Genomic DNA, 12,225 nt, shown 5'->3' on the forward strand with positions numbered 1-12,225 from the left:
GAAAACCTCAAATGTACATCTTATACAAAATATTTTTTGTTTTGCTTTACAGTTATCCATCTAATTATTCCCACATTGCTTTGTCAATCTGTTTGTAACCATACACTATACACAATTCTGTCAGAATAATAAATATACAAGATTATGTACATTATAACAAGGCCTATTTTTCACATCCTTAATTATGAAATGTCTAAATGTGGATTGGAGATTCAGCACACGAGATGAATTGGGATTTCTATTTAAAATAAATGAATTACAGATATAAAACTAGGCTGAACCATTATTAATCAAAATAAAGTGATTAAAAGGCCACACGCTCAGCACTCCTTCAAGTGTTCAGACATTCAAGTACCTGTGAGCAAAGGCTAACATAGCCCTGCCATTTAAAAAATAGAACTTTATATAGTAACAAGGAGCTACCCCTTGTATGAGCACCATATGTGCCATTCACTTTAAAATACACATAGTCAATGTTTCAGATCCAAAGGTCAGCCAAGTGACCCTGTAAAAGCCATACAGGAAGTCATCTGTAAGGCATATTAACATGCAGGTATGTGCACACATTTCAACTAGCAGTTTCTATTTTACGTGGCAGATTGAACCCCCCAACCCCCCACCCCCCTCCCCACAGCTGATGAGGATGGAATTCTAATAGTAAACATGCTAATAGTAAACATGGCAGACATTATTGGTGAAACCCAACCGCACGTTCATTAGTCACAACTGCCTTAGTGCCCATTCCTATACAAGTCAGATGATTACACATTCCAAAACATAATTCAGTTTTCCTAACTCGTATTTAGCTTAAGTGGTAAAAATAAGCTTTAAGATAAGTTCAGACCAAAATTTAAGACGCGTTTATGATCAACTGAATAGTGTTTCACTTGGTTCTTCACAGTGCAGATGAAATAATTATTCATTGACTTTCACACTTTCAATTCATGGACTTTGAATTTATATTCCTCCTGAAAAGGTATTAGACCTGTTACACAGGATTGATAAAACGATTTTTAAAAATCCTAATGGTCATATAGATCTGTTAGTCAATAAGCTGATAGCAGAAATCCTCTTCAGTCAGTCTGACAGGTTCATCAAGGAGTAACTGCTCTTAGTCACCTTGGACAACATTATTTGCTGAGCTCAGGAGGGGTGTTCTTTAAGCTGGCTTTAATCAGAGTGCTGTCCAACAATCAATGAGTCATTAGAGCCGTTCAATGTCCCGATACTTCTTTCGCAGTATGGAGACCTGATCTTTGAAGAGAACTGGATCTAGTCTCATCTGGGAGTGGATCAAAGGCATGAATCCAAACCAAGTTGCAAATGTGTTCATGCAGGTTTGTCGCTGAGCAAAATGATCAGGATCAGCCCATCGGGAAGCTCTAGAGGACTGAAAAGTAAAGATTGATCATATATTGACCAGAGTTCAAAAGGATGTGAAGCAGAGTAGAGGTATAGTTAATAAGTTTGCAGATGACACCAAAATTCAAATGTGCAGTGGACAGTGAAGAGGATTACCTCAGATTACAAAGGGATCTTGATCAGAAGGGCCAATAGGCTGAGAAGTGGCAGATAATTGAGGTGCTGCATTTTAGGAAAACAAATATTAGCAGGACTTATACACTTAATGATAAGGTCCTCGGGACTGTTGCTGAACAAAGAGATCTTGGAGTGCAGGTTCATAGCTCCTTGAAAGTGGATAGGATAATGAAGGCGGCGTTTGGTAAGCTTTCCTTTATTGATCAGAATATTGAGTACAGGAGTTGGGAAGTCATGTTGCAGCTGTACAGGACATTGGGTAGGCCACTGTTGGAATAATGCGTGCAATTCTGGTGTCCTTCCTATTTCAAAGATGTTGTGAAACTTGAAAGGGTTCAGAAAAGATTTACAAGGTTGTTGCCAGGGTTGGAGGATTTGAGCCAAAGGGAGGGGTTGAATAGACTAAGGCGGTTTTCCCTGGAACGTTGGATGCTGTGGCTTATAGAGGTTTATTAAACCATGAGGGGCTCGGATAGGATAAATAGACAAAGTATTTTCCCTGGGGTGGGGGGAGTCCAGAACTAGTGGGCATAGGTTTAGGGTGAGAGGGGAAAGATATAAAAGAGACCTAAGGGGCGACGTTTTCACGTAAAGGGTGGTACGTGTATGGAATGAGCTGAGAGAGAAAGTGGTGGATGCTGGTACAATTGCAACGTTTAAAAGGCATCTGGATGGGTATATGAATAGAAAGTGTTTGGAGGGATATGGGCCATATGTTGGCAGGTGAAACTAGATTGGGTTGGGATATCTGGTCGGCATGGACAATTTGGACCAAAGGGTCTGATTCGGTGCTGCACATCTCTATGACTCTAACCGACCAATAGGATAAAAACAATATAACATTATATATAAACATATATTGACATATGAACAACAAAAAATGAATATATAGACAGCCCATCAGCATCTGAAGTGAGAAAATGACAAGTTAACCTTTTGGTAGAGATGTTTTGTGAACACATTCTTATCTTTACTATTTGCGTGACAATCATTTCCCTTCTCAGACTATTAATCCTGAAAACATGCTGTTCGCCTTTATGTTTGTTTCAGAATTCAAGGTTGGGGACCAAATTTGCCTAGTTCAATTCTTTTCCATCTAGGTGAAGCCAGAAACGGTTCCTCTCTCTCTACAAGTCTGAAGTACTCTCAAAACTCTAGAGGTCTTTTTATTTCTCAGCTGTACGTGGCGTATTTGGCATCACCCAAAGATACCAGAAGATCCACATATGCTGGAAACATCATATGTTTCACTCACAATAATTTGCAATGATGCTTATCCAACATTAAATTCCAAATAAGCGCTGATTTACTCCAATCAATCATGGCCTTCATTCTCTGGTACAAACTTGGTTCCATAGACAGAGGCTCCATCACTTTCCCTCATGACCACCCAAATTGAACCAGACCACCTACAGTACCTCTGTATCATTGCCTGAATGTTGCCTCAGCTCACCTGCTGAAACTTACTCATGCCTGCATTACTTGCAGACTTGGCCATACAAGTCTCATTCCACTGTGTCCTTAACAACACTTAATATCATTCAGTTTGGCAGTCCATAAATTTTAAAATAATAATTGTTTTCAAATCTCTCCAGTTTTCTCCTATCTCTGCACCCAACCTCTAAACCTAGAAGGCACACACTTTTGATTATATCTAATGTGTCCTCTTGAACATCTGCAATTTTAATCCCTTGACCATTGGCAAACTTCCTCCGTTGAAAATGTAAGCGCTGGGATATCCTCAAGTCTCTCTCAGTACCCCTTCTCTTTTACGATGTTCCTTAAAACCTCTCTTTCTTATTGCACCTTGTGGTTTGCCATCAAATATTTGTAATATTTTCAGTGAAGAGCCTTCAGACATATTTGTAAATATGAATTGTTAGACATTTACCACAATTTCTCTTTCAAAAATGCACAGCTAAAATAATGGACAATTTTAATCTGTATAAAGATAGAGCAAATCAAATTAGTGACAATATTGTCGAGGAGGAATTCCTGGAGTGTGTATGGGATGGTTTGTAGAATCAGTGTGTTATGGAACCAACTAGAGAACAGGCTATCCTAGACTGGATATTGCATAATGAGGAAGGAATAATTGGTGATCTAGCTCTCCAAGTGTCTTTGGAGAACAGTGACCATAATATTAAAGAATTCTTCCTTAAGATAGAGAATGATATGTTTGATTCGGAGACTGGGGTCCTGAAGCTAAATTAAGGAAATCAAGGTGGCATGAGGTGTGAGCTGACTGTGATAAATTGGGGAACATTACTTAAAGGGATGACAATTGATAGACAGTGGAAACATTTAAAGAACACATGGAAGTAATGCTATAATTGTTGTAAAATGGGAAAGGTGGCCTGATCATGACTAACGAGGGAAATTAGGGACAGTATTCGATCCAAGGGACAGGCATACAATTTGACCAAAAAAAACCCAGCGACCTGAGGATTGAAACCAGTTTAGATTTCAACTGAGGAGGAGAAAAGGATTGATTAACAGAGGGAAAATAGTGTATGAAAGCAAACTTGCAGGAACATATAAACTCATTGTAAAGGCTTCTATAAATATGTGAATAGAAAACATTGTGTGAAGACAAACATATTGAAGATTACTATCAGAAAGAGGGGAAGTTATCACAGGCAACAAAGAGATGGCAGACCAATTAAATGTGTATTCTGGTCTGTCTTCACAAAGGAGGACACAAATAACATTCCAAAAATGTAGGGGAACAGGTTGTAGTGAGGGAGAGGAACTGAAGGAAACCAACATTAGTAGGGAAATTGATGGTATTAAAAGCCAATACATTCCCAGATCCTGATAATCTACAACTAAGTGTTAAGAAATGGGGTAAACTCCTCTGCTAACTCAAATCCAACACACTTAGTGTTGTAATCTGTGAAATTCGGGAGGCAAAGAACTATCCCAAAAGTCACTATTTAAAGTAAAAATTAACAATTTTAATTTTTCAAAGTTAACAGAGAATAATTAACTAACAACTATTTACAACTCATTTACCTAAACCTATCTCTTCCCTTCCCCTCTACAATACTAGTCTGATAAAACCCCCAATTAAGATTTACAGAAAAATTCAAATTTTAAAGACATCCAGCTGTTGAATCTTCTCTTTGTATCTTCCTCGGTCTTCTTTTCTTCTTCTTAATGTCTTCTGTTTCACAGGTCATTGATAGATAAAGGTACCTTTAAGAGAGTTATTCTCTGGGCAGTCTGCATATATTGGTGGATTGGCAGTTCTCTTCAACTGTTCAATTTTCACTGGTCTTATACCCAAAAGCATCAGATCATTTCACTGGTTTTTAATCTTGTCAATATCCTAAATTCAAACTTGATTGGAGGTTGGTAATTTGAGGTATAATTTAAACAGATTGGTCAAATTTGAATTTGTTTTTATCTCCAAGCAACCCAGTCAGTGCTAGCTGTTCTAAACCAAACTTACATTGTAAATTCTCCAGCACTTTGAGTGCTTCTCTAAGTCCTTGCTAGCTTTCAACTTTCTTAAACGTACAGTACCCCTTACACCTTCATAACACCAGAATACTTTAGGAAGTGGCTCCAGAAACAGTGGATACATTAGTGGTCATCTCTCAAATCTCTGTATAGTTTGGAACATTTTGTATTGATTGGAGGATAGTTAATGTAACCCCACTATTTAAAAACAAAGTTGAGAGAAAACAGGAAACTACGGACTGGTATCGGTAATGGTAAACAAAAGCAGAAATTGCTGCAAAAGTTCAGCAGATTTGGCACCATCTGCAGAGTGAAAATAGAATTAACATTTTAGGTTGAGTGACCTTCCTCAGAACAGAAGGTAACTAGGAAAATGCCAGTTTATATACAGAAGATGGGGTTGTGGGAGACGATAGGGAATAAATGATAGATAGGGAAACAGACAGAACAATTGGACAGACAAAGCAGTGGATAATGATCTGGCTGTTAGCAACTGCTGGTAATGGATGTCAAGGAAAGATTTAATAGCAGAGCACTTAGAATCAGCACAGATTTATGAAAGTGAAATCATGCTTGACAAATCTGGTAGAATTTTGAGAGGATATAATCAGATGATAAGAGAGAGCCAGTGAATTTGGTTTATTTAGACTTTTAGTGGGCTTTTGACAAGGTCCCACGTAAGAAATTAGGATGCAGAATAAAGATAATAAGATTGGGGATAACGTACTGACATGATTAGAGAACTACTTAGCAGAGAAAACACAGAACAAAAATAAAGGGTCCTTTTCAGAATGACAGGCAGTGACTAACAGGCTACCACAGTCATCTGTGCTTGGACCCCAGCTATTCATTTTATATATAGGTGCAGCAGGCAACTGGGATGCTGGCCTTCCCAGGTAAAGGGTTCAGTGCAGAAGCAGGATATCTTGCTGCAATTATACAGGATCATGATGAGACTATAAATAATACATGTATTTTTGAACTACTTATCTAAAGTAGTATGTTCTCTCCGCGTAGGAAGTGCAACGAAAGCTTACCAGATTGATTCCTGGTAAGGTAGGACTGATGTATGAAAGAAGACTGGATCAGCTACTACTCTATAAACTTGAATTTAGAAGCACTGGTATCTCAGAAACCTATAAAATTCTAAACAGGACTTAACTGAGTAAATGCATGAAGAATGTTCCCAATGACTGGGAACTCCAGAACAAACAGTCACAGACAAAAGGTAAAGGTAGGCCATTTAAGATTGAGATGAAGAGAAATTCCTTCACCCAGAGACATGTGAGTCTGTGTAATTCTCTGCCACAGAAAGCAGCTGAGATAAAAACATTGAATGTTTTCAAGGTGGAATCAGACATAAATTGAGGGATAGAGAGATTAAAGGGCAGGGGGAAGAAAGGTACTTCTGAGTTGAATACTTGGCCATGACATGTTAAATGATATAGTAGGCTCAAAGGGCAAATTACCTACTTTTATTGCTGTTTCCTTGCCTCTTCTGGATTGTGATGATGATAAACAACTTCCCATTTATAAGATAATGCTAATTTTTATTACATTTTTGGGTTTGACTTACTGACTATGAATTCTTTCATCTTTTTTCATTCCTAAATTTATTTTGGAAAATAGTTCATCCATTGTGTCAATACTTGGACATTTTATTGGCAACTTCAATTTATCATTCTAGAAAGAATGGCTGAATTGCTTCTTTCATTTGTACTTGGTTCAGATCTTGAAGTAAACCGTAAATAAGGAAAATTCACATATATCAGAATTGGAATGCAGCAGGAGGCCATTCAGTCCATAGTGTCCACACCAGTTTTCTAACCATTTTGACTTGGTCTTTTTTTTATAGCCCCTCACACTGTTTCTCTTCAAATAATCATCCAATGCCCCCTTGAATATATTAATGAACCTATACCCACACACTTCCAGGCAGTGTATTCCAAACCTAAACCATGCAACTATTTGAAAGCTTTTCTCACGTCATATTTACTTCTTTTGCAAAGTAGTTTAAAACAACATCCTTTGGTTCTCGTTCCTTTTATGAGCAGGAATATCATCTGATTTTGAAAATTTTCATCAAGTCTCTAAACGGTCTTAACTTTTCCAATATATCCTTATAACTGAAATGCCCCAATCTTGAAATCATTCTAGTAAACTATTTCTGCTCTCCTCCAATGCATTTACATAGTTTCTGAAGTGTGGTACCCAGCACTGTACACAATCCACCAGGTGAGATCTAACCAGTGTCATATGCAAGTTCAGCATAACCTCTCTGCTCTTGTACTCTGTGCGCTAATTAATGAAGCCTACAGTAATGCATTTATTTTTCTCTACCAGTCCTGCCATAATGAATGTCTTATATACATATACACTCAGGTCACTCTTCTCCAGTATACCATTTAGAATAGTATTCTTTATATTATACTGTATTCCACATTCTTTATATCAAAGTTTATTAGCTGATAATGTCCTACATTGAGCTACTTCTGCTACCTACCATTCTGCCAATTTGTCAATGTATTTTTGAAATTCTACACTGTAGAACTCTGTTGACAGTATTGCTCCACAAACCTTCCAAGATTTGTGCAATCCACAAACTTTGAAATTAGCTCTTGCACAGCAAGATCATTTATATATATTAGGCAAAGGTTCCTAATGCTGACCCTTGGGGTAAACCTTCCTCCTGTTCTGAAAATATCCATTAATCACTACCTTGTTTCCTTCACTCAGCCAATTTTGTACCCATAACCTAATATTCCTTGCCTTACAACTTACCTGACGTCCACTTCTAAAACACCTTTTAGAAGTCCAGGTGTACAACATCAACAGCCTTGCCATAAGCAATTCTCTCTGCTATCATGTCAAAATACTTCAGCAAATGTTTTGACACTACTTTCCCTGAAACATGTTAATGCTGACTTCTGAAATGAACAACATCTCATGAAATTATTTTGCAAAACCAAAGTTAAATTAAATGGTTTGAAATTTCTGGGCCTACCTTTATAACCACATTTTGTAACATTGTTTGGAATTTTCCATTCCTCATGCATCATCGCGAATGTAGAGAAGATTGAAAAAATTGAAAGATTATTACCTATGCACCTACATTTTCTACACTCACTTCCTTCAATATCCTTGGATGCATTTCATCTGCTCCCTGTGTCTTATCAACTTTAACATAGCCAGTCATAGTTATTGAGTTTACAGCATGGAAACAGACCCTTTGGTCCAATTCATCTGCATCAACTAGATATCCTAAACTGATCTAGGCTATATCCCTCTAAACCTTTCGTACTCATGTATCCAAACAGATGCCTTTTAAATGTTGTAATTGTATCCACCTCCATCACTTCCTCTGGTAGTTCGTTCCATACACTGCACCACCCTCTGCATGAAAAAGTTGCTTTCAGGTCCCTTTTTAATCTTTCCCCTCTCACCTTAAGCCTATGCCCTCTAGTTTTAGATTCCCCAACCTTGGCAAAAAGACTTGGCTATTCACCCTATCCATAACCCTCATGATTTTATAAACCTCTAAGACCACCCGTCAGCCTCTGACGCTTAAGGGAAAATAACCCCAGCCTATTCAGGCTCTTGCTATAGCTCAAACCCTCCAATTCCAGTAACATCGTTGCACATCTTTTCTGCACCTTTTTAATTTGAACAACAGCTTATCTAACATCTCACCAATTTTAAATGTCTCTGGTGACAGATTCTTTTTCTATCACCATGGCCTGGCTGGCATCTACCATGTGGGTGAAGACAGATGCAAAGTATTTATTTAACACCTCTTGTCTCCATATGCAAATCCTCTTTTTGGTCCTGAATTGGATCTACTCCTTCTGAAACATATTTTTACTGTTAATGCGCTTATAGAAGATGTGGATTTCCCTTTGAGAGAACTGCCAGTTCTTTTTCTCTCCTATATCTCTTCTTGCTTCTCTTATTTGGTTTATCACCTTGTCTTCTGAACCTTCTGCATTCAGCTTATTTCTTAATTGTATTTACTACCTCACGTGCAATGGCATACTTTTACTCCTTTACCTTAGTTTATATCTCCTACATCATCCAGGAAGTTCTGGATTTGTTTGTTGCTCCCTTTTGAAGGAATATACTTTGACTACATCCAAGCCTTCTCCACTGTGACGGTAGCCCATCATTCTGCCACTGTTTTTCGTTCAACCATTGGCTCCAGTCTACCCAGCCCAGGTCTGTTCTTGCCTGATTATAGATGGTTATCTGCTGGTTGATTATTTTTACTCTGGTTGAATAATGTAATTCCCCATCAGTTCCTATAATATCTTATGATCACTGTCCCTCAAATGTTCTCCCCTACTGTCACTTGATCGACTTGGCTCATCATATTCTTACTAGATATTTTCTAATCAACCCATTGAGATGTTTTTACACATCTCTGAAGCCAGTGGGACCTTGAACCTGGGCCTCCTGACCCTTTACATTCTTGGTATGTTTTTTTAAATTTTATCAACTTGAATGTAGGCCTTCTAGCTCAGAGGCTGAGGCACTACTACTACACCAGAAAAGGCCAAACAAATCCTTGTTACTATTTGGTCATTTTAAGGTTGCTGGTGAAAATTGTAATTGCTCTCAGTCCACAGCTCTTGATCTGTCCTTCTCGAGTACTGCCATGATTGCTTTCACCAAAAATACCACTTTCCCTATGTTTCTTCCCTTCGAAACATTTTAGCATTTTCTTATCAGAAGTACCCAGATCTGCCACTTCCATGGACAGCTGTCCATTTTACTCCAGAAATTGGGAACAAAAGTCTTAGGTGACATTTCAGTGTTATATTGACAAATCGCTGCATTGTTACAGAAACAGCTTTTTTAAAGATATACTAAGCAGAGGAATAATCTACCTGCATAGCCAAATGTAAAAGATTCCACAGCATGATTTCGAGGAGAAGAGTTATTCCCAGTGCCTTGACCAATATCTATCCTTCAATCATCATACAAAAAAACTGTGTATTTTGGTTATGTTTTTCTTAGAACAGTGACTGCATTTTAAAAACACTTCATTAGTTGTAAAATGTTAGAAGATATCCGGTGGTCATGAAAAACCTGATATAACTAAGCCTTTCTTTCAATCCCTAAACTCTGGTATCACATCAGTATTAAAGTTCAACAAATCCATTTCAAAGACCATAAAATTTACTTTGTCTGGGTTTCTTTACTTTACATCCAATTAAATTACCTGCTGCATCATTGTCTCTTTATACTGTTTTTTCTGAGTGACTTTAACAGGAGGCAGCTTGGTGACAGCTGAAACCAAGAAGTTCATCAATATGTCTTCACAGTTGGCCAGTTGATCCACCATGTTTTTTAGACTGGAAGGCAGATAATGAGTGTACAGGTAATGGTAGTACCTACAATAATAAAAGCAAAGCCAATGAATTAATCTTAAGTGTCTAAAATACAATATCACTTTTAAGTCAAATATATTACCTGAAGTACTAGTTGATAATCTGATTGAATGCAAGTTAACTGGTTGTTAAGGAAAACACCCTGTTTCCTCAAGTCAAACTACTTCAGCGCAGGAAGTCATACAATGAAGGAAATTACTCTATCATAATTTTACCTACACTAAGTTACGTGGTTAAGAACTTACAAGGAGAAAAATCAATTAACAGAAAAACTAACATCAGCTAGTGGGAGGCAAAATCAGGAGAGGTGAATGGTGAAGAATGTATGAAAATATAATTGCTCATACATTTTCAGAAAGAGAATGTTTTTCCAAACGTACAAGAGAAAAATGAAATTCATGTCATAAAATTAATGAGAAATTAATCGTTAAGCAATTGATTTAGTTAAAGTTCCTCTGCCAATCAATTTCAAAACTCTTCAGTGACACTTCATTTTCTTCTAAAAACAAAGTTTAAAAAAACTTTGCACCCTAAAGCTCATAATTCACTTCATGTTTTAATTTTAGTTCTCATCGATACATGCTGAAATGATGCAAGAATGTCACTTGATTTAGAGTTCTTGTAATGCAAAGTCAAAGTCATTTAAACTAGTTGCAGGTCTGCATAGATATACAAAGACATAGGAACAGAAATTAGGCCATTCAACCCATTAAGTCTGCTCCACCATTCAATCATGGCTCTGAGTTTCTCAACCGCATTCTCTCACTTTCTCCCTGTAAACCATACTGAATTTAGCATCCACTTACTTATGACTATCTGCGGACATAAAGTTTAATAAACATTGAAAATCTCCAACAAAATCAGTAGGAACTAATATTCTAAGCTATTGCATTCAACATTTAGATTTGTGATACATCATAATGTACCTTTATTTAGATTAGCTAAAGCAAACAAATTCTTTAATCATAAAAGACACTACAGAAAACAATTCACAACAAGACTTTTTTTGCAACTTGTATTTATGGCTATAATAGATCACTTTACAGGACTCATGTCCTGTATTAATCCCAACTGTAGTGGAACACAGGGGGAGATTATTACAGAACCCCTACCAATTGCATCTTTCCCATTTATCCTGCACAGTTGCTTACCTTGGGGTAAATAATTTCATATGATCAATCTCAACAATTATAAAAGGTACTGCATAAAGTATATAAAATATACTAGCTATTTTGGATCATGAAGCAGCTGTTTGTGCCTTGTTAAAGTGTCATTAAGGGTTGTTATTTCTGTGAATTTACCCACTGTTACAGCAGGTTTCACTTTAATTTATTCCCCAAATCTAAAGCATTGTAACAGAAAGCAACAGGTATGTTTGGAAGAGTGATCTGCTGTTCATCCCTGATAATTAAGTTTATCGTAATTCTGGCACAAACTCAACTTTTAATTGAAATCAGACCCTTCCAACATCATCATATTTCATGGGAAAATCTGCAAGAGGTTTATATGCACCGTAACACAGGTTTTGCCAATTTGCCATATGGTGTTCAGCAGATTCTAAAATTTTTAATTGGATGTTAACTGACATCAGAAATCAAGCTCTGCAAAAATATCATTAACATTGGCTAGTGCAAATGCATAAAAACATCAGTTTCCACCGTGCATTTAGAACTATTAAACACAGATAAACAGTTGAAACAAAAGGCTGACAAATTTATTGGCATTCTTTGACGAAGGAACAAGCAGGACAGATAAAGGGGAGTATTTCAGATGTAACACATTTGCATTTGCAGTTAGATTCACTGTGTTGTATGCTGGAAATCAAACCTGTTTT

The 12,225-nt window shown here is 37.1% G+C and overlaps 1 protein-coding gene across 1 annotated transcript in view; it reads right to left on the reverse strand.

The window, feature by feature from the left end:
- Positions 1 to 606: 606 nt before the first annotated feature.
- The window catches only part of LOC132811644 (exostosin-1-like), a 162,132-nt gene continuing 150,513 nt past the window's right edge, over positions 607 to 12,225 (reverse strand). Inside the window, exons 10-11 of the mRNA XM_060822829.1 lie at positions 10,223 to 10,394; positions 607 to 1,390 (exon numbers count right to left, since the gene is read on the reverse strand). Coding sequence (XP_060678812.1) covers positions 1,205 to 1,390; positions 10,223 to 10,394 — 358 coding nt within the window. The 3' untranslated portion in view covers positions 607 to 1,204. The remainder of the gene's footprint in view (positions 1,391 to 10,222; positions 10,395 to 12,225) is intronic.

The sequence above is a fragment of the Hemiscyllium ocellatum genome, chromosome 4 (genome assembly GCF_020745735.1).
Source record: "Hemiscyllium ocellatum isolate sHemOce1 chromosome 4, sHemOce1.pat.X.cur, whole genome shotgun sequence".
In the NCBI taxonomy this organism is placed as follows: domain Eukaryota; kingdom Metazoa; phylum Chordata; class Chondrichthyes; order Orectolobiformes; family Hemiscylliidae; genus Hemiscyllium; species Hemiscyllium ocellatum.